The 23,426-nt window shown below is 45.5% G+C and overlaps 1 protein-coding gene across 2 annotated transcripts in view; it reads left to right on the plus strand.

Moving 5' to 3' along the window:
* Positions 1 to 22,839, plus strand: part of dennd1b (DENN/MADD domain containing 1B) — a 93,070-nt gene extending 70,231 nt beyond the window's left edge. For both annotated transcript variants that reach the window (XM_085375480.1, XM_085375481.1), the window contains 8 exons: positions 6,981 to 7,071; positions 8,540 to 8,580; positions 9,764 to 9,799; positions 10,165 to 10,221; positions 11,280 to 11,369; positions 18,041 to 18,126; positions 18,448 to 18,670; positions 18,893 to 22,839. In XM_085375480.1, coding sequence (XP_085231606.1) covers positions 6,981 to 7,071; positions 8,540 to 8,580; positions 9,764 to 9,799; positions 10,165 to 10,221; positions 11,280 to 11,369; positions 18,041 to 18,126; positions 18,448 to 18,670; positions 18,893 to 19,732 — 1,464 coding nt within the window. In that variant the 3' untranslated portion in view covers positions 19,733 to 22,839. The remainder of the gene's footprint in view (positions 1 to 6,980; positions 7,072 to 8,539; positions 8,581 to 9,763; positions 9,800 to 10,164; positions 10,222 to 11,279; positions 11,370 to 18,040; positions 18,127 to 18,447; positions 18,671 to 18,892) is intronic.
* Positions 22,840 to 23,426: the final 587 nt, after the last annotated feature.

The raw sequence follows: 23,426 nt of genomic DNA on the forward strand, positions 1-23,426 counted from the left end.
GCAGGAACGTAGAGGCGAGAGGCCTGGGATTATGTGAGGTTACTGACCTCCAGAAACAGTTTACAGTGGATATCTCTTAGTGCACATCTTAATGTTTCTCTGCTTGGTTTTATCTGGTGTAAAAAAAGAAAAAACGATATCATGTCCACGTGTCTATAAAATCAAAATATGGGACCAGAATTTTAATTTGCTCCTCAGAAAATCTAAAATCCGCCTCGTATAGGTTTTGTTAACTCCGCCGGGGTGGTGTGTGTGTTTACTTGCTGTGTGTTTGTGTGCCTGAGCGCGAGCAGGTATCCTTTATTCATGTGTGGTTTCCCTTAAAAACCACTCATGTATACTTAATGTTTTTCCCCCCAAAATCCCTTCAGTAATACTAAACTTAGCAGAGACGAGTGGAAAGACACCTCTGGCACCGAAGAAAATTTCCTCTCGCCCCTCGGATTTTTCTTTGCGCTCTCTGACCCACGATACTAGTGCGATTTACCCCCGAGAGCGCAGCACAGCAGCCCTCAATCAACCTTTTGTTTCTCTGGACACTCTGTTTATAATTTTCCCAGGCAGAGCAGATAGCGAGCAGCGGTTCAAAGCATCCTCCCGGCTGGCTCACGCCTCAGCGGTAGCATTGGGAAACAGGCCCTTATCTCCTCCTCCTCTCCAGCGCAGGAGATGGGGCGAGCTTATCTCCTCCACTCCTCTCGCTACTAAAGTGAAAGAGGCCAGCGGTTCACCCGAGCGCTGCTCTGGCCGTGACCTACATCCACTCGGAATCACACAAACAAAACTCGACTGGCGTGGCCACACACGTGCACGCATTTGTTTTCTGTGGTCCTGGAGATGGTTGGATTTTTATTTTCCCAGCTCATTCTTACCCGACGACACTCTCATTATTTGTTTTAACGCAATACATCTTTATCGTCACGTCACCAGCTGACGACACAAAAGTGCGCGTTAGAAACTCGGACTGCTGCCTTTTATTAAACAAATGGATCAGCATCCACAGATGTGCAGGGATTAGAGTCTTTCTTTAATTATTCTGCTTCCTGTTTGTTTTCCCTTTTCTCCGGCCGAGGTGAGCACTTTGTGCTTTATTCCCGGCGGGATCGTTGACAGAGGGAACCACGGGCCAATCGTAGCTTCCGTTTTTAGGCTTTGTCGGTGTAAACAAACAGTCTCAACGCTCAAACGGAACGAAGCTACACAACAACCCAAATGGGCGGTTTTAACACCGTCAACATTACGCCGGCAGTAAAATTTAAACCACATTGTTGGACTTGACAGACCATATTACACACGTGCGTAATGTTGAGGTGTTACCTTAGTTTGAGGTGTTACCGTTTCAGCAGGAAATTGCTTTTCTGCAGGTACTTTGTGTTTTTGGAGTGTTTTAATTCACTGCATAGCAGCTCTTTGGTTCTGCAATCAGCCAAGTCAAATAATCAGAGTTATTCATGCAAACTCAGGAGTTTGTCATTATAATTATGGAGCTAAAGACCCTGTAGTGTCACATGACGTTTAAGGCTAATAGTTGCATTTAATGCCCTTATTATAACAACTGGACTACCTCCTATTACTAAAAACCTACTGTTGTTCTGGTTCTTAAGTGAACCGACCCTAAAATAAGTAGACACAAAAGTTAGACCCCCCCGCCCTCTAAAATGTCACATTTTCACCTTCTTGCAAACTCGCAGTTTCCTGCAGTGTTTCCTCTCTGCTCGGTCCACCAGCTCATCTCTGCTCCGAGCAGCAAGTGGGAGAAATCATCCAAAAGAATGCGGGGGGGGGGGGTCTGTCAACGTTAACCTGCTTCCTATCAACCATCCTCAGCTCCTACACGTACAGCAGAGACTGAGTCAATGAACTCTTTCTCCTATTGACAAAACGAAGCCATGTGCTGTTTCACTGGGACTTGGACTCCAGTGATTTATTATGCATCAGTCTTGGCGGATAAGAACAAGATTGTCGAGGAATGGTGTGTAATAAATTAATCCGTTGTGTGCGGTCGCAGTCTCGCAGTGCAGAAAGCACACTTTATTGTGTATCACAGCTGCTGCAGGAAACTGGAAAGTAAATATTATTTTAGCGGCAACAGGAAAAAATGCAAAATGCAGCTTTTTCATATTTCTAGTATTTGCATGCGTCCTTTTTTCATGTCTATAAGCATGCTTGATATGTACTCCAAGAGAGCACGAGGGAAACAAAGAGACATTTAGAGTCGAAGCGCTGCAGCAGCACTATCATCTGTTCTTCATACTTTCACTTGTCTGTCTTCACATATTTAGTTTGGCTTGGATTTGTTTTTAAATCAGCAGCAACATTTGTTTGAGTCTTGAACAAGTAAATGACTCGATTTCCAAATGTTGGCGAAATCAGAATTCTGAGTAACCGTGAAAGCTTCATTAAAGCTGGCCCTCGTTCGGTCCCGTCGTGGTTCTTTCCTCAGAGTTTCCTCTTTTGAAGAATCCATTACTGTCTCGCTATTTAAAAATATCCTACGTGACCTCGCCATGAGGCCAACAACGGTGCTGGTGCCAAAGATGCTCATGTGAGTAGGGACTCGACTTCTTTTGTCCTAAAGCAGCAAAGCTGTTGCTTACAAAGGTTAGCTTTAGCTTCAGCTTTACCAACAAAACTAAACTAAAAACAAAAATTACCAACAGGCCAAGAGGTACTTTAGCACAGCGGTCGCCAACCTTTTTTGTGCCGTGGACCGGCCTTTAAGGTGTCGTGGATAAATACAACAAAATAAAATCAGTACTGGTACCAAAGAAAAGATTTATTCGTAGCAAACGGGAAAAGACCCAGGAAAACTGAGTTAACGATAAAAACAATAAAAAAAATAACAATAAAAACCCTGAAAACCATCAATTTCACACCCGAGCCTCAACTCTCGCTGCCCGGTACCAAACGACTCATGGATGGGAACCGGGCCGGGGGTTGGGGACCGCTGTTCTAGCAAGTAGTAATACAGTATGATGTCATGGGAAGCAGTACATCAAAAGAACGACCCATTTATGCTGCCTGGGAAAATGTCTTTGTTTCATTCCTTTTCCTCACTTAGCTTACCAGCGAATTGTGTTGTGCAGTTGGGCGAGTGTGTGAGGCCCGCCTGGGTCGGACGAGAGCATGAAATATCCTTGATCTTAACATGCAGGGCAGGTGAACGCGCACAGACAGGCTTACCTACCAGCCAAACGCAGGTTATAAAATGTTAGTTTGACGGCTGCAGAAATTAGAGATGGACCGATCCGATATCACGTATTGGTATCGGTCCGATACTGACGTAAATTACTGGATCGGATATCGGAGAGAAATAAAAATGTAATCCGATCTATTAAATATCAAAAAAGCACCTCACAGAACTTGCGACATGGCGTAACTCGGCTCATAACCGTAGCACATCGGAGCAGTGTGGTCACGTGATAGAGCAGCTGTGTGTGTTTGTAGCTTCGCTACCAAACCGACATCTCATCCCAGAGAGAAGTAAAGCAAGTGTGCAAGTTCATCTCTGAATGTTTGTAAAGCATTCCCACGTTAAGCTTAACAACCGATATATGGAGCGACTGCCTCCCCCTCCCTCTCCTGCTGCTGCTTCAATAATGAAACTGATCAATGATCAGCTGATCGGCTTTTCTGTCGGGAGTCTGTCTCTCTTGTTTGTTTTTGGCCCACTTTGCACCAGAAAGAGGAAACCAGCAGCTGAACAACAGCAGCACATTTAAGCTTGATCAGCTGTTGTTAGAATTTATTTAATATTACTTTCTACTCGAGGATCTTTTTCTACGCAGCTGACGGCTGTAACTGTGCAGGGGCGGATCTAGCAAAGTTTAGCCAGGGGGGCCGATAGGGCATGAACAGGGAAAAGGGGGCACAAAGACATACTTTTCTTTCTTATTCTCATTTAAAATGTCGAGCTTTTAATAAATAATTATCTGAATCTTACAACCAAAGTTTTAATCTGATGTAAAATGTATAGAAGTCCATTACTGTATATAGTAACTGTTAAGTCTGATATACCCTAGTAAGCTATAGTACTTCTTCCATCTGTGCAGTTCTGTAGAAGAAAGATGTTGAATCTATTTAATTATTCTTGAAAAATAATTTATTTCTGAGCACTTTTTTTTCCAACCTGCATCAAATTAAAGTTGATTACGTCGATTAAGCGTCATGAGGTGGAGCGTGGGGGGTGGTTCCCTATTTTTATTTTTTTATTTTTTTTGCTGGGAGTTTTAGAGCCCTATTGATTAGGTTGCTTACTCTTTAAAATACCAGAATAGGGAGGATGGAGCAGGTTTAAGTTTATTAGATTGATCAGTTTTGCTGAACTATGAAATATTTTGTTGTATTTTTTGCATACAGGTGTAACAGAGTAGCTTTAGTGTTTTGGTTTTTTTTTTAACTTGAGTATGAACTTATACAAAAAGCAGCAAGATATTAAAAAAACAGTTTTATTGATTAAAAAACACATTATATCGGATTCATATCGGTATCGGCAGATATCCAAATTCATGATATCGGTATCGGGCATAAAAAAGTGGTATCGTGCCATCTCTAGCAGAAGTCGCTCAGTTCAAACAACGTTCAAACGTTTTATTAGACCAGATTATGGAGGCAGATGGTGAAGCCACATCATCGTCTACAGTCCTCCCTTTATTCTTGATCGCTGTATTATAACATGTTTCCTGCGTACAGTAGTGGTCGTACAGGCTACTTGGGCGTAAGTCCTGGATCTTCAGGAGAGAACGCAGCATCCTATTCTATTAGTAAAGGACCTCCTTTACTCTTCGCCCAACACCTCCATGCAAAGAGAGCGGTGAGGAGAAGCACAGTGTTGATGAGGTACTGAAACTCTACTTTCCAAAGAAGCCTCAGCTCTCGCCTGCTTTAGTCCCAGTGATGCACACAGGTGGGGATGTCCTGGGCTCTGCCTCCTCCCCTGTTTGTCCAGAGGTCCCAGAAACCTGTAGTCCAAGGACCCAAAGCCAGACCACAGATGGCAGGATAGTTCTGGATCAGGTGGCCAGTTATTTGTCATGGCTTATAGTAGCAGAAGCTAGCTCCCCCCCACCACCACCATCAGGTTGTATAAGTTGGCACAGCACCCGTCCTGGTGTCGAGCTCCTTTAATGGGCGGTTCCAAGAGTGAGACATGCTAATCAGAGAACCTTGGTTATATCTGTAACCTTAACCATCCCCCACCACCCTTATTTAAGGCGGTATGAAAAGGGTCTGTTGTGTCTTCGTTCTTGTGTTTATGGACATGCTCATGCGCTTGAACACCAGAATGACTGTTTTTTGTTTTTAATTTATTTATTTGAAGTGCTGGTTTGCATGTGTGCGAGAGTGTGTTGATCACAGGCTGCCATTGATGAGTAATGTCTAATTAAGGCCCACAATGAGGCAGGTAATATGGCTGGGGGTGGGGTGGGGAGTGTAAGCGGAGGCTCTGGCTGGGTGATGATTTGGGTTGATTATCTGCGCTAATTGGGCCAGCCATGAAGCAGAGCACCGGTTGGAGGCGGCGCTCTCACCTCTCATTAAAATGATCTAATGATGAGTTTCCAGCTCTTCTGACCGTGGGCGCGGGTCGACGTGTCGGCCGCTAGTTAGCAGGCTGTCCCTGAAGACATGCACCCAAGAACAGCCTCTGCTGCTGTTATACTTTGGCCACACTTTCAGGGGTGGAAACGGGACCGCTTGGAAATCAAATGGCAGCATGTTGCCTCTGTGCTCGTATGTTATTAAAATCCTTAAACATTGTTTGAAAGGTAGTAGGTGTTGATCACTAATTAATGGTAATAATTAGTGAAAATGCAGATGCAGATATATATGTTTGCATATCATTATATGCATTTATTTATTTAAATAAGCACAATGGCACATTGTTACTTTTCCCTCCAACCTCCACACAACAAGTTTAAAATGTAAACATCTAAGTTTGAGATAAGAAAATCAAATCTGTGCAAAGTTGTCTTTTCTGCATTTTCACACAGTTTTAACGACTCTTAGCAGACTTGTTAAAACTGCACTGTGTGTGTGTGTGTGTGTGTGTGTATTTTGTTCCTTTTTGTTAACATCCACAGACTTGCCAAGTTTAACCCGATGATGTCACAATAGAGGTTCGATCATAAAATAAGCTTTGGGACTAGAAGCTAACGCCAACCTGTGGTCAGTTTGGTTGGATGAAGTTAACAGAACACCGTGTGTGTGTGTGTGTGTGTGTGTGTGTGTGTGTGTGTGTGTGTGTGTGTGTGTGTCATCAATGTTCCTATAATGATTTTCTTCATGTTCAATATTTTAGAAATGTAATTTGTAGTTTCTTTCCCCTAAAAAACCCCAAACACGGAGCCATAAAACATTGAACTAATAAGAATCTGCACTGCTTGGCACACCACAAATCTTATGTTAGGCCAAAATATTAAGGAACAAAGCCTTTGATGTCTTTGTAGCTGTTACACGTATAATTCAGTTTCCCGTCTCATCTCTGCTTTTTTAAGTTGCAGCCTCAGTCTGGGCGACTCCGTTTACTTTCATGCTTTTTAAAGAATGCTGTTTGTTTATTCTGTTCATCTTAAATGTTTACTTTGTGTTTGCAAACGTTTGTGTTGCGCTTGTGGTTGCGTAACATATTTACGCGCGCCTGCGCTCGTGAAACGTGTCGCTGTCTAGCTGTTAAGTCCATATTTACGAGTGCGAGTTTTTCTGCTCGCCACGTTACAAAGGGAGGAAATGAAACTTCCTCGTGTCTCAGACAGAGTGTAGCATGTCGTCTGCTGCTCTAATCCCTCACCTGCTCCGCATTACCAAATCCCTATTACCTGCAGCCCAACTAATCTTGGGATGTAGTTTCCGTCAGGTAGGATTAATAACACCCCTCTGTGGCTGCTGGAGTGTTTGTATCTGTGTGAGTGTGTTCACATCCCCCCACCCCCTCCCCCGGCTCCCTTCTTTAATAAGCATGTTTAAATTTATGGTTGCAGTTCATCGACGGACGGCTGGCCAAATTGAACGCAGGCCGTGGCTTCACTGACGTGTTTGAAGAAGAGATCACAGAGGGGGGCTTCTGTGGAAGTGAGTACTGCTGGACTTGTCTGTCAATTAGCTGCGTTATTTTTATTTGCCATATTTTAATGCAACACACAGGAAGTGTCAGCGAACAGAACGAGGTGAGGCCGCTAAACTGAAAATAATTAGAAGCCTTTTTAAAAAATGCTGATAAATTATGTTCACTCAGTGTTTGAGGCCTGCTGTAAGATATCGCAGCTGCAACCATGTCGATGTTAATGCACTGATTATTATATAAGTGACACTGATGTCATGACTTGCAGTTGCTCTTTGCTGTTCTCAGGTTTAAAGTTTCACACGCATCCTGAGTGTTGTTTGTTCTCGGGCCGATAATAAAACGCACGTGTGAACCTAGCAGAGTGCAAACCAAAGAGCTTATTGTTTCCTGTTAAAACAAAGCCTCGCAGGACAAATTTGATCATATAATCGCAGCAACACAGATTTTAGACGGTAAAGAAAAGAAGCGGTGCCATCCAGATGTTGCTGCCGTCGTGCTTTTCAGTGTGAACTCTGACCCCGACCACACTGTGGTCTGATAGGAGATTCTGAGAACTATAGAAAATCTCCATAGACGGCATTTGACTCTATAGATCAGGATATATTAATAAGAAACCTGGAACATTACGGTGTCAGAGGGGTCGCTCTAGATTGAGTCCAGAGTTATTTAACTGACAGGAAGCAGTTTGTGAAATTAAATGCTCCCTATGTGCACATTGCTTGTGATGTACCCCAAGGGTCAGTTTGGGCCCCAAATTCTTCAACTCAACACTAAACAAGGCAAAGCAGGTATTAGACAGAACATCCCTTCATGTTCTACTGTTCACTGGTTTCACCTTACTTAAGCTACTGTGCAGAGGTCTGGGGCCACAACTGTAAAACTACATTACATTCACTTTGTACTCTTCAAAAAACGCAGTTTGAATCATCCACGCTGCAGGTTACAGGTTACTGCAGTCTGAAATATTGAAATGTGCCGATCTAGTGAAATTCCAAACAGCACAAATTCTATTCAAAGCAAAAAATAAGGAACTGCCAGGAAATATTCAGAGTATGTTTGTTCTTAAAGAAGTTATAATTGAAGGGGTTTTTGTAAGTGAAGGTCCGTACTGCAAGAAAAAGCTTCAGTGTTTGTGTGCATGGAGTGAAGCTGAAGCAACGTCCAACAGAAAACGGTTCAAAAAGAGTTAAAAATATGATCTTCTTGAACTATAAAGACATGAAAATGTTGAAATTAAGTGAAAGTCTCTAGAAAATGTCATGATGTGATATTAACTTTATTTTGTGTAGTATTTTTTTCTCTTTGCTAAATGTTGCTGTTTATTGTTTGCATGATCAAAGTAACAAACAAAACAGTCGATTATTTTACCAAAAGCATAACGATGTTTCACTGTGGCTGCATTTCCAGGAGCCAGTATGGGGCTTCTTTTGAACCCTGAACGATTAATCACATGTCCTGTTTTATACGTCCTGTCAGGTAATTCTCGGTCTTACCAGCAGTGGATGCACACCGTAAAGGTATTTACCGTACATGCTGTATCTACATCTATACCTTTCCCAGTGCTTTTATTTTTATATATATTATTCCCGAGTTATACTTAATTGAAAGCATGACAGGCGCGACTTGGCGTTTGAAGCCTCGCCGTTGCCTTTGGAATGAAGGCGCCGCCTGAACGCGCAGATCGAGCTCGAGTGCAGTTGGGTGCGTGTGAAGCGGCGCGTGCAGCAGGACAGCGGAGACGGACGGGGAGGGAGACGGAAGCGATTTGACGTGACAAGACGTCCTCCGACATGACGTGTTGATCTGGCAGCAAACACGGGCGTTACTCCGCTGAACCACGCCGAGAACACGCGTCTCTCCCGCCTTCATCTCTCTCTGGCCATTTCCTCCTCTTCTCTTATCCGTCTGTCTCGCTCTCTCATTTCTGTCACAGCCCCCCCCCACCCCACCTCACCACAACCTTGGCCTCTCCCTCTCTCACTCACCCCCCCAAAGCCGTCAGCTAAGGCTGAATTAGTCCTCTAGAGTGCTCTTCAAAGGTTTGTTAAAGTTCATATTTCCTGACTGACAGGGATCTATAAGAGGGGCCTTCACCTCGGCCCCTCTTCTCCTCTCCCTCTGCCAACTTCTGAAACGCTGCCTGCCATTTACTCTGTTTAGCCGTTTAGCCGGCGCTTTGTGCTTACACTAAAGACCCAGCAGAGAGAAAAGAGTTGAGACGCCAAAGGAAAAAAGCAGCAAATCGGAGAGACAAAGAAGAAAGGCGGCGAGAGATGCTGGGTGCCATAATGTCAGTGTGCAGAACTCAAAGTACGAATCAATCACATACCATCCTTTCTATCGCTGTTTTAGGCTGCTTCTAAATAAAACCACGTCGTCTATCGCTGCTCGCTGATACTGTTTGGTGTTTATGCGTCGCTGTTAGCAGCTGTGTTGTTTTGTAGATTGTAGCTAAGGTGTGCGCTGTAAGTCGTGCTGCGGCCAACGTGTGGCGAGTGACATAGGAGCCGATCAATCGGTGCGATCGCCCGGTGTGGTTTAACGTGAGCCGGAACTCATTTGTCGCCAGACTGATTGCAGTGAAAGTCGATAAAGCCGCATCTCTGCGGCTGTAGCAGTAATTGATTCAAATGTTCTTTTGAATGTTTGTGCGTTTGCCCCAAGCGCCCGTCCCTGACTGACAGTTTCCGTGTGTTACAGAGAGGAGGAGCGCTCTTCAACACAGCCGTGTCAAAGGTAAAGTGTTGCTTTGCATTCGTGCACAACAAGGATTCAAACCTGGAAGAAAAAGAGGTTTTAAAGATGTTTTTAAAGGTTTTCAAATGAACTTTTTCAAACTTGGCCGACGAGTCGCCAACAATCAGGAGAATTGTTCACAGCTAGTAAATATTAGATGAGCGTGTTGTTATGTGGCGTACGGTAGGGTGGCCGGGGTGCCCCGCCTGGATGTGCGAGGCTCTCTCATCCCGCCTCTTGTCTGCATGTTTTTTTGCCACGGGGATCAAAGTATTTCTTGATGTTACATGAAACCAGAACAGAATGTTAATGCAACATGTTTTGTGTGTAATCTGTGTCTTACTGTGTGTGTGTTTCCCTCCTAGGCCAAGGTTCATGCTAAGAAGGGTATCCGGGACTTTAGGGGCATACTTAAAGCAAGGGTGAGCTGCACCGGACCTTCGCACGCTGTCGGGGGCGTGCAAACACACCCGCGCACACATCATTTTGTTGGGAGGCCCTCGGATGGATACATGCCTCCCTCATAGAAACAGACAGGAAAGCTGCTTTACATGGAGTGTGTGATTCTGACGTAGGGGCCTTTTAATGACTGTTGAAGCCTGCTTAGCGCTTTGTTCAGGGCTGTACATTTTTAACCAGCGCCCCTCTGGCTATGGCCTGTCATGTCATCCGAGCCGCAGCCCCTTCTTTCTCTCTTTATTGTCTGCATATTTCATCAGCGAGCCTGTGATTTCCTCAAAGCTAATGTAACGAGGTGTATGTTTCCATAAGCCTGATGGATTTGATAAGGCAATAGCAGTTTGATCTGTCAGTGGGAAACCGAGAGGCTCAGGGTGCTGATGATGAGCAGGAGGGGAGGGCGCAGCGGCGGCAAACAGAGGTGCGGAAAGTGTTTGATTCTCCGCTTAAACACGTTTCCTTTTTAGAGAAATTAATTTATGATGCGATTCAAACTGCACCGGATTTCTTTTGCTGCCAGCTGCACGACCCCAAGCGGGGGCCCTAAAAGCACGAGCATGTCGATGCGTCAGAGGTGGTTACCGTGGTTGTTGTTGTCGTAACTCAGAGGGAAATGTTTCAAGCGACAGAGCGAAAGGCATCCATCTGTCTCGTGCTGAAAAATGTCTCGTAGAAGTGAAAAGTTTGTTTTTGGCTCTGAGACTGAAGAACAACCAGACTTTCATCAGTTTTAATAGCAGTTACGTGTATTTGCTCGTGATTCTTTTTTCTCCGACTAATTTGGTGCATTGAGTATTTTCTGCATCACAAAGCGTCCACGTGTGGTTGAAACTGTGTCACGCAGAGGAAACCAGGTAAAGCCACGTGGATTTGTCGAAAACCAGCCAGAGACTGATCGTTTAACCTTTAACGTAACGTTACTGTGAGGCGGCATCAGACGGCTTCGTTGCATTCATTGCTCTTTTGTATGGACGTCGATATTTACGCCTGTTTTGTAACCGAAATTCATCTTCTTTGTCAGGACGATGAAGAGGAGGGGATCGTGGTCTATCCAGGATCTCCAACCAGTACCAAGAGCCTGTCTCCAAGGAGACTGCAGAAGATGAGACGGGTATGACACACACACACACACACACACACACACATCAGTAAATGAGTTAACTACATTTACACTGACTGATTACAGCAGAGCTCACTTTCACTTGACCAGAATGGATTCAGTGTTTTTCCTCTGAACTCTTTTCAGTCCACTCCCTCCCCCCCACATCTCTCTGACTCCCCTCCCTCCCTCGTTCTCCCCCAGCTCTCTGTCTCTCTTGTAGCATCTCTCAGAAGTACAGTAGTTTGTCAGGGTGCCAAATGTAACGATAAGCATTTTTTCCTCGTTCAATGCGCTCGTGTTGTACATTCAGTGTTTTCCTCTGAACAGCACGGACAGTCGAATCAGCTCATCTGCTGGTCAGCGTTTCCTCTGAAGAATTTGCTTGTGCACCATAAGTGCTAGCACTTTTTTTTTGTTCTTTGTTGTGTGCAGAGCGTGCACACGCACAAAACACACATTCATCAATAAATATGCGAGGAGAAAATACTCTGTAGTTTAACTATTAGACGCTGCAGCGCGGTGTAAATGAAAATGTGTAGATTTAGCATCGCGCCGTTGGAGTCGCACACATCTGTGCTAAACAAATGCACACAGCCTCGAGGATGCTGCTTCTGCTCCTGCCTCGCGTCTGTGCTCGGCTGGTCCAGGCTGGAGCTTTTCCACCTCTTATTGCTAAATGAATATATGGACTCCCAGTTCCCAGCTTTAAAGACGCACACACACACAAACACGCCTGCGTGCACATTCTGACATTTTGGTCACAGTCGTGTAAGAGTGTGATTAGGAGAGGTTGTGCTGTCTCTAATTAGTGTTGTATTTCCTGTGTGTGTGATGAGGCTGGAAAGTCTTAGCGCAGAGGAAGGTGTGACGGCCGGGGAGAAGAGAGGAACGGCAATTAGGGCTTTTCTAAAGGCCTCCTCGGACACCTCCCGCCCCCCAGCCGGCATGCGCGTGCACCCCCACAAACATGCACGCACACACTTTTTTTATTCAGGATATACAGCCCCGCTCGTACCGCCGAGGCCCGCTCATTGCCACAGTAACGGGTCCCTGGAGACCGCTGGAGGAGGGACACGCAGGACACAGGACGGCGTGTCCCACAGCGCCGCTTTGTGTGTTTGTGTTTAGATGTAGTCCATCAGTTTCTCTTCCCGATGATGCTCCCGTTCTTTGCTCTCATAATATTGATTTTCTCTATTTGCATATTAACCAGTTCACACAAATCAAAAGCACTTGCAAACACTACTTGGTTTAATTGATGAAATGGATATTAATTAATATTCATGCACATAAATCCTCGGCTGCAGGTACAGGCCTCAATATTTTATTGTATTTTGAACAAATAGTCTGCAGTTTTTTCTCTACGTCAGTAATTTCTATACTTTGAACCGCTTAGTGCAGCACATTTACATTTGATGTGAAGACGAGCGTCACCGTTGTTCTCGCGCTCGCCGTGTCTCACTCGTCTCTTTTTTAAATTATTTTCTTCAGCTTTCTATGAAATGTTCGTGCTGTTGTTTTGCCCACAAACGTCTTGACCAGGTGTTCCTCGCACGAGAAATTGATCTCAGTGGGACTAACCCAGTTAAATAAAGGTTAAGTAAAGTGGAAAAGAAGCACCTTGATCCGCCTCCCTCGCTCGCGCCCGCACGTTTGGCCCGCGCTCATCGTTAAAAGTTTTTTAATCTTTAGGGGTTTTTTGTCGTGTCTCTAACCACACAGCAAACATTTGTCTCAACAGTGCAAAAAAATCCTTGTAAATATTTGTGCACTTTTAAGATCAATGAGGGTAAAACGATGAATAAAAATAGCTTTCAGTGCAAGGCGATAAAAACCTACAGTGAAAATGTAGAAAGTAACACCGTCATGAATGTGTGTGTTCATGCAGACTTATTTTAAGTGTACTTATTAAACTGGCAAAGACTTTTGCTTTAAAAACAATCCAGTAAACACATCATGAAACATGAGCGTCTGTTTTTTATTATTTTGAGAGATTTTCTGCACCTTTTCCTTAATTTCTGCACTTAATTGACCAACAAGTGGAGTCAGTGCGTCGCTGAGCCAGGAGAGAATACACTGCTGTTACACGTCTAATAAAGGTAATATTACCAGCTAATTTGTTATTAAAGCATTTTGTGCTGCGTGCACTAAACCCATCAGCGACGCCTCCACCGTACGTTTAACCGAGTGACCGTCGGAGCGCCGTCCACCTGAAACACGTCAGCTGCAGAGACGCTGCAAACGCCAACGTGGAAGAAAAATGTTGCTTTTTTTAAACAAATCTTTTTCTTTGCACACATCTCTGTGTGTCCTTGAAATGAAACGAATGATCCCGCAGAAGCTCCTTTAATTAATCATAGCGAAATAATCATAGTTACCAAATTCCTTTTCTATTTGATCAGCCAACACATGTACCAGAGAGGAAGTGCTGCTGTCATATGCATTCATATTTCAGCTGCTTCCGCCAATGTGGGTGATTTGTAGTGTTTGGTGAGCGTGTTGATTAAGAATGTGGGAGTAATCCTTTCGTTTGACAGAAACGAGGCTGAACGGGGCAACAAACAGCCATTGTTCTGGCTCCTGTATGGTTTCCTGTGAGCACCAGTTTCTGCTCAAGATTTAGCTTAGAGTGTGTGTGTGTGTGTGTGTGTGTGTGTGTGTGTGCGTGCTTCATGTGGCACTGTGCTCCAAACATCTGTGAATAGAAACTATGTCTGTACCTCATCCCTTTAGTATGTGAGGCTGTATCTGAGTGCTGTGCACAAACATGCATTTATCAGTTCGCCTCAGGTTGGAGGCAACTGAATGACAGCTGTTAGGCGTGCAGAGGAGAGCAGAGGTCGGGACAGCGTTATGGGCAATGACAGCCAGCAGGCTTGTGGCCGGGCTCAGCCCCCGGGCTGTGGACTCTTCACCTGGTGAAGCAGGAGAAGTGCCAGCTCAGAGTTGAAGGGAAACAGGAAGCTAGCACAGATGTAAAACAGGAACAAAGTCTGCAGGATACTTGAGTGTGTGCGTGCGACGATGAAAGGCTGTCATTTGTCTCCGAGATCAAACGTGTTTTTACTGATATGTGTTTTAAAGACATTATTACCTTTATGTTCTGTGTAAATGAAGATGCTTTAACGGGGACAGCACACAGACCCGTCTGGGTAAAGTGGTTGGATCTGAAAGTGTCACAGCTCAATAATCTAAATTTTAAATGTGACTCTGAGTGGAGAATAGGTTTGTTATACTCATCATAAGATTAACGCTGCGCATTAGTAGCAGCAGTTTGGATGTGTTAGCGTACAGTTGCTCTGTGTGCTTCCCTGGTATCTGCATGCATGTGCAGTCTCCTCTCCACTTAGTTTCTAAGGTCTTCAGAGACCCGCCGGCTTCCTGGCTGAAACCAAAGTGCCATCTCCTGGAAGCTTCAAAGTACTGCATCGCACCCACTGAAGGACACCTGGTGATTTTTCTTTTTTTAACCTGAGGTGTTCGGTTTGACAGAATGAGCATAATACACATTTCGTCTTCTTTTATACGGCTCCTGGTTTGAGTGAAAAGGAAGCTTTCAGCAACAGCCAGTTGGACAGAGGAGCAGTGGATCGCTCCTCAAACGCCGCTTTTTTTCTCCTCTCCCTTTTTCGAGTGAGCGGCTCTTAAACAGGCAGACACTTGGCCGTACTTCTGCAAAGGCTTTGCTTCTCCCCGAGGTTTGTTTGCATTTACTGGAATCTCTTTACATACACTGCCAAGCTGTGAGATTAGTGCCCGCTCTGAAATACCATATTAAATGTATAATGTTCAACCAGCTATTAAAGCCCACTAGCGTTTGGCCCTGTCACAGAGAGTTGTTCTGTATAACTGGTCATGCAGGGAAGGAAAGCGGAGGAGAGACCAACTTTGTCCAAACACAGCTTGTCAGAAGCACGGTGGCGACCTTTTCCCCGACTGAAGAAATGAATCGAATCTGAGTTTTTCTTCTTTACGTGTCTTTGCTCGATGTAATCTTAGCTTGTTTATAGCCGCCATGTTTACAATTACAGTTCAGTTCCAGTAGTAATGCATTAAAAAAGTCCATAAAATCCGCCGATCCTTGTTTTTAATTCGACAAACCCCCGAGAGTTTTTTAAAATAACCTGTTTTTATTATTTTCGCGACTTCTGCTTGTCGTGGTGAGGAGGAAGGAACGGAGAGCCCGACAGACGGAAACGGTGACATCTGTCACTGACAGCCGAGTGATGGAGGGAAGGAAATGAAAGACGGGAGGCGTGGAGCGAGAATCGCTTTTTCATTTTCGCCTTTCAGCTTCCCATTAGCCGACAGCGAGAAGCTAATGAAGGAGCGGTATGATAATGTGCTGTTCTCCTGCTCGGTGCTCTCCTCTGTCCTGTCAGGCCTGTGGCGATGTGGGACGGTGACAGAGCTGTCGCAGCTGTAACAGCAGACCTGTTTGCACTGGTTAGGAATATCTCATCGTGCATGTCTCTGTATTTATATTTTATTTGCTGTTGTTCACATCGACGTGCAGCCAATCTCATTTCTGAGCTCCGATTTTAACCGCTGCTCTTGGTTGTGACAGCTCCGCAGAGCCGGTAATCAAGTAACTACCAAATGCACACTTTGATTTATGACGGCGGTTAAATGAACTCAGTATGCTGGCCGTTAAAGAAACGAAGAAGAAGAAGAAGAAGTGATAAAGCGACCCCTGCTCTTTTATTGTGAAACGCCTCGTTGTTGTAAATAGTTTGGTCTTTCCTGTTGCTCTGAGGGTCACAGTGAAGAGAGGGAATGACAAATTGATAAAGCCGTGAAGTGACGTCCCATCTATTTACTGCTCCCTGCGGTACTTCCTGTTGTGTAGACAGAGCTGTAACCGAGATCAGAGGGCCGGGCGTCGTGACCTGTGTCCGGTCGCTTTAATAAACACCTACACGCAGAGAGAGGAGCTGCGTTCATAAAGGATATAGAACATGCGTCTGTAGTGTTTAAGAAAGTATTTTTGTGTCCGAAGCCGACGCTCCGCGAGTGTCTCACAGGTGCATCTCTCGCTCTGCTGGCGTGCTTTGCTGGCTGGCGTGCCGGCCTGGCCCCAGATTTACTGCCCTGACACAGGAATCCATTAAAAGCTGTTTAGGGATCCCAGGCCTGAGCCCCTCTGAAATCTCTTTCATTATAGCTCCAAGCTACCATAGAAGGGGAGCGGCTCGGCCAATCAGCAGTGCCACCACATGTGTTAGTGTTTAGCCCGATGGCTGAGAGGCTTAAGTGGCTACTGCACACATCTCCTCGGCTGACTTTTATGGAGAAAATGGCACTTTAACTCTTTGTGTTTCTTTTTTTTTTTTTTGTAATAGTGTGCATGCGTGTGTGTGTGTGTGTGTGTGTGTGCGTGTGTGTGTGTGTGTGTGTGCACACGTGCGTGCACACAGGCCCTAAATGAGGCCAGCGCAGCCACACGTTACATTCCGCCTGTCTGGCTGGCACCGCGTCAGCTAATCAAGACCGGCTTGCTTCACCGTTCCAATACTGACCCCCTCCAAACTGCCCCCGCCCCTCAAACACACACTCGCACACCATTCCCATCATTCTTTGGGGCTTTGAGGAATCCTGCCTCACCTCTACATTTCCTTCCTTCCCGTTTTCACTCGTTTACCTTCCTCTCTCGCTCTTTGTTCTGGCGTTTGAGTCACGGTGCACGATCACAATCATCCTCAGAGTTCCTTCCCGACACTCTGATCACTTTTGAGGCTGAACAACATCTTTTTTTTCTGGGTGACGGCCTTTGATAACGCAGCTTACGTTAGTTTAAAGAGAAACGTGCAGAGAGGTGGAGCCTAAAAGTGGTATTAAAAAGCAGAGAAAACATCGCTGTAACCCACTGCGGCGGTGCTGTAACTGCACCCACGGGCACTTAAAGACAACACAGATATTGTTAAAGAAAGCTAAATGAGCAAAATGTAAAGAGTGTGAATTAGAAAGCGTGAGATGAGTTAACATCAGGGAACATGAACGCAGTGAGAGGAACATGTGCATCTTAGTAGAAGGCATGTTAATAAGTGGCCCGGGGCAGATTTGGGCTCCCACGGGGAGAGTCCTGCCCCTGCGCTGTAAAGCTTCTGTCTCTTCCCTAACCCGCCCATTAAACACGGTACACAGGTGGCTTATTAAACCACCGTGTCAGACGACCGCAGTGCGCTCAGATCATTCACCACGCTGCAGTGTCAAATGCACTGGTGCCATAATGCAAGTTATTGGTGTAGCTGGCCGTATCTTGACTCTCCGGCACCTTTTACTTCATGTTTAATGCTGAGTTTGATAAAACACTGCAGGGGATCTTAAAGATTTTTATCCCCAGACCCAAATTTGACAAATTTAGTCTCCACCCTGAGGACGCGGGCTCGTTAAAACAGGCTATTAGTCCCGTCTTATGGGGACCCACCAGACACGCACTCTTTTTTTCTTCTTCTTTCTGTCGAATCCCAAGTCGTACTTTTATGAAAAGCTGCACCTCAGCAGAACGCCGTACTCTGTCTGGACTCGTGTTTATCAGCAGTCTTGTATTATTTACTGAGAAGCTGAGACACCCCCCCCCCCCAAAACCCCCCAAACCCCTCGGGTCCATTTTTATTGTTTTATCTCGTTATTTTTTTCTTTCTAACTACATCCTCCTGCCTTTTTATTCTCATTAACAGCATAACTTCAGCAAGTCTCCCATGAGCATGGGCCCTCGAGAGCTGGGCTATGGGCTTGATGATGAGGAGCTGGACAATGGAAGCAAGTGAGTGAAGCCATTTTCAGTTTTGGATCGATATGTCAAGATATGACAACTTGGGGTGATGGATTCAAAAGTTGGTTATGTGCAGAAGTGCTTTTGTCCTCCTTTTTTCTTTTTCCCTCATGGCGACACTGCCCCCTAGTGGACACACTGGGCAGGAGCACGTTGATGGAATTGTGATGTCATTTGTATGATGTTGAGCAGCATATTGCATTTGACCCTCTCATAAAAACGTGGTTATCTTGTGAAAAATGATCTCTTGGACGCGCGTGCACACAGATGAAGGGGTAATCGGACGTTTCGCTCTTTTTCCTCCAAACGCAGGGTCTCCTCAGAGGACAGCGGCGACGTGCCGTCCTACAACGAGGACAGCGATGACTCGTACTCCCTCGATCTGGACATCGACTCCTCTCAGTCGGGCCAGATGAACCTTCTGGAAGAAATCCTGGATTCTCTGACGACCACGACGATGGACCAAGGAAGACTCAGTGCCGCCAAGAGTCTGGACTTCTTCTTGTCCGTGGATGATTTAGACTACAAAGCCCCGGTACGCAGGAAAATGTAGAGTAGGACGAGTCTCGTTTTACAGGAAATAGAAATGCTTTCTGCGTCTGCTTTCACCTTTTTATTTGCTAAGTTGTGAATAAATCCAACATATCTAAAGACGGCTTCATTCTGACTTGAGGTCAAAGGTCATCATATGCATTAGTCAATAAAGAATAACAGCGAGGGTGAACATGTGGTGACTCTCCTGCCTCTTGTTTGCCAGACCAAGCCCACGCCCTGCAGCGAGTCCAGACCTGCAGATGAGAGCAGCTGTAGTGGAGGCGGCGATCAAGGCGGGTGGAATATGGGTCAGGATGACACTGTGGTCCACGGGAAACACCTTCCACCGTCCCCACGCAGGCAGCCCACCAAGAGCAGCCTGAAGATGTCAAAAAAATCCGCAGCAGTCCCTGCGGCGCCCGCTGCTAGCCCACCAGCCCAGAGCGCCGACGTCTCAGTGCCGAATCCTCATCAGTCCGACCCCGACCCGCTGCCTACAGCGTGGAAACCGGGAGATTGTTTCTCTTACTCGCCAACGCTGTCCCATCGAGTCGCACCTCTGCGGTCGTCCCCCACTCTCGCACAAACCTACAGTTCCTCAGCATCCGCGTCTGACCCAAGCTGCTCTCCTGCACCGGGGGTGCGGGCGCGGACCATCTCGGACCCTCAAAGCGGCTCGGAGCCTCAGCAGGCCAAGAACCAGACTGCCTCGACCTACGTGCTCAGGAGGAAGGTCATGTCCAAGGAGACGACGAGGCAGTACCAGCAGAAGGCCCTCCAGAGGCGGGAGAGCAAAGAGGGCATGGGGAGCCCGTCGAGGACCAGCCATTCAGCCGTGCAGGTCCCCTGGGAGAAGGAGATGTCCAAAGAGGGGCTCCTCGGGCTCGGCCTGTGTTTGGGTCAAGGTAAAGGCTCGGGGGCCCCCGCGGCGCAGGATCAAGGTCTCCTGGAGGAGATCGACTCCACGTGTTGCCTCGGCGCGGTCCTCCACACCAGCCTGCAGCTCTCGCAAGTTAACAACAGTCACCACCAGGTGCAGGGCAAAGCTGCAGACGACTCCTGAGTCTGTAAAACGCAGCAGGTTTACTCTTCTTTTACGACTAGCAGCTATCTGCAACAAAACTATTCTTTTTCCCTTTGTTTTTAATCTCGACACTCGGCTCCGAGCATACGTCCAACACAAACAAAAAGCCACCGAGTGAGGAGCAGGAAGAGGACGTGGTGCGCCGCAGAGATCTCCCTCTATGAGCCGTCTGCATATTTTAAACTCAAACCTGATTTATAGCGATTGGAAAAAAACAAATCAACTAAACGTCGTCGGCTCTTTCCTCTGGAATCGGATGCAAGTGCAGCGTCTCGTGAACTGTGATCCAAAACCACAGACCACAGCCGAACTGTTACCATCCTCGTTTAACCTGCTTCACCAGTTCATGACTTGTTTAAAAAAGTACAACTGCAAACAAAAGTTACTTCAGCAGACGGAGATTTTCAGTATTTCTTTCTAATGATCTTTAATAACGTTTTGTGTCGTCTAGTATTTTTCACATGTTCACCCCAAACGATGCACTAAACGCATTTTCGATAAAGTCGCGGCTGACGGAGGAGTTTGGAAAAGCCTCCGGAGCGTGTCAGGAGTAAGAAGGGACGCTGCGTCGCTCCAAACATTTCACATGATGAATTTGCACATGTGGATTAACAGCTGATGATTCCTACCAGGTACTAAAGTCTTTAGCAAAAAAGCAGGTGAGGCGGGCCTTTTGACTCGCCGTACGCTGCGTGACATGTCTGCCTTACACGGACATGTGATTTCTTTTTTAAACTCTGGTGTCTTAATCTACAGATGCCACAGCAGGTACTTTGTAATCAGAATCACTGTCGATTTAATAGAATAATGAATGATACATGATGTGCTTTAAGCTGCTGTCAGTCGCGTCCACAGTGATGTCCAAATCTCCTCAGGACACTTTGTTTTCTCCACACTGAAGAGACCCCAGTCAAAGGTCAAAGCCAGTATCCCTGCTCCAGGCTTCTCCCCCATCACGACTCTCACTTTGACCTTAAAATTACGGCCAGTTGTTGCCGATTTCATGACGTTTTATGCGGGTGAATAAAGGTGAACTTTCTAGGAGGTGCTCTATATTTTTACGATGAACAAATCCCCTGAAAAGACCAAAACTATCAGGCTTTGTGTGTCTCGCCACTATCACACTCCTGTGTTCAGTCTTTGGCTGGTTTTTGGTCTTTTCACAGTATTTGCTGACGTGTCTTTCTTCGCCTTTCTCACACGAGGGAATAACGGTCTGTGCGTGGGTCGGAGTCACGCTGCACTATAATGCAGCGGTTGATGATTGTACTGTAATGAAGCAATATAGTTCTCAGAGTAGCCACATGGATGTAATGTGCACAGAGTCTGAAGCATTCCTGTAACAGACTCTCCTGTGGAGAGAAACGCCGCGTCCAGCCCTCGCGGCTTCCCGTCATTCACCGCGTCACCGCAAACCCAGAGAGAAGCAGAGCGCTTTTCTTCTTCTTTTCGGGAATATTACATTTATGGTTCGTTGTTCTTATGATTTATGCCAGACGCCAGTCGGTGTGGCAGTTTAATAGCAGCCATTTCTCCACTTTCTGAGTGCTGCTCTGCGTTAACGATTTGCTCATAAAATCACTGGCGTGCTTCTAAAAGCCCAAGAATCGGTTAGCGAATCCAAAACGGAGGAAAAAACCAAAACAGACTCCAGAAGCGTTTGTGTGCTGCCCTCTGTGCTCTGTAAACATTAAGAAAATACTTCTGTACTATGCAAACATGCCAAATACTAAAGTTTCTCTGAGAGTGATTCGATTTCACTTGAGTATAAAGTCACGATTGGACTGCTTTCTGCCCCCGAACGAATAAACAACCACATTTAAAGAGAAAGCTGGTCCGTGTGCTGTGCCTTACGCAGGTACGCTGTAGGAAGCTGGGCTGTGCGTGTTTCTGACCACCGCCCGGACCTGAGAAACGAACCTGACACGAACTCGCGTTGTTTTGGTTGGTCGTTGGGTTTCGGCTGCGCTCAGCTGGTTCCACTCAGTGTTTTTAGGGTTTCTTTGCTACGGTGGTCGCTGGGAATCTCCCCGCTCGTGTTTAAGAGAAGATCTCGGGGTTACTTTATCCTTTTGTAAATGAGGTACTTTTCCTTTGGTTGTTAGCGGATTCCTTATGTTGTGTGTGCTCTTTTTTTTTTTAAATAAAAAACTTGTGCTGAGCTTATTCTGTATTTAAAAAAAGAACAATTCTCAGAGGAGTTGATTTCATAATGAAAAAATTATTTTCAGCTGAATAGACGTATTTTTGCTGGCTTGAGTATATTTTACATGGATAATATATGATCGGTGTTGTATCTTGTAAAAACAAATTCTATCTAATATTTGAATGTTTTAGATTTTATTTTTGGAGGAAAAAAGAGATATGGACAAATGTCCCATGTAGCCGTTCACATTCAGATGGACGTACTGACGCCTGCTCGTACACAGTAAACACGGCTGTGGCCGCGTGGACGCGCTGCTTGTGCTTTCTGTTGCTTTCATTTCGGTATTTCGCGCCTCCATCGTCATCAAACAGAATGGTGGACGCGAACATCCGGTCTCGTATGTTACGTCGCGTGTTGGAGTGAAATGTAACATTTCATGTAAAATGTAACAAACAAAACTAGCTACTGTAAATCTAACGGCGGAGGGGTGAGAGGGAATATTCGAGTGTCCAGCTGCTGTTGTGAAGATCATTTGAGAAGCTTTACACTAAAACAAAGAACCCCGAGCGTGTCTGACTCTGTAAACGGGACTCGGGTTGTCCTGAAAGCGTGTATTTGCAGTGAGTGGGAGGTGGTGGATTATGTAGCATCTTTTACTGAGTGTGGGTTCATGCACAGGTTCTTCTTTACAAAGATGACGATGTCACGACTTTTACACTGAATGTTACAGTCGGCAATTAAAAATATATATATTCCCCCCTCCCCCTGTCTCGGAATCGTGATGACGATCAGCTCTTCGATAATGCATTTATTGATTTTCCCGATACTGTGCACACTTGCATGTTCCCACTGCAGAGGAAACAACTGTCTTAAGTAACTGAGGTCAGTCTAATGTGCTATTGATGAGTAACCTGGTACAACTGCACACCATGTATGCACTGTGAACTGAAATAAATGATACTGTTTGATGCTTCTGCATCTCCCGACTCCTGACGCTTTGTGCTCACGTGGACAGAATCAGTATTTGATGGTGTTTTACAAACCACACGGGGACTTCCTGTGGCGTGGGTCCGTTTTAATCATTTCATTGGATGATGTTCTCAATAAACAAGGCTATAGCTCTAAATAACAATCTCAGAGTTTAGTTTGTATGATGTCACTCTTCTCAAATGTGTTTGCGAGGGGCAGCCAATCAGAAGAACAAACGCTACTTAAAGGGGGAGGAGCAAGAATAGTTTAAGAAACCCAGGAATCATTCCGATATGGAAGCCCGTTTCCGCCACTAAAAGAAAAGGATCCATAACTCAAAATTCCGAGTTATTTTCTCGAAATTTCGAGTTACTTTCTTGAAATTTCGACATATTAACTCGAAATTTCGATTTATTAACTCAAAATTTTGAGAAAAGTAACTCGAAATTTCGAGTTAGCACTGCCAATCAGTAATCTATGTGAATGACGTCATTTCCTCGTTACCCGGAAGCTGAAGCCATCAGCTACAAATGCTACAGCTAAGCTACCGGTATTACA

The sequence above is a fragment of the Diplotaxodon limnothrissa genome, linkage group LG17 (genome assembly GCF_057381915.1).
Source record: "Diplotaxodon limnothrissa isolate DT_005_m linkage group LG17, D_limnothrissa_male_GT1.1, whole genome shotgun sequence".
In the NCBI taxonomy this organism is placed as follows: Eukaryota; Metazoa; Chordata; class Actinopteri; order Cichliformes; family Cichlidae; genus Diplotaxodon; species Diplotaxodon limnothrissa.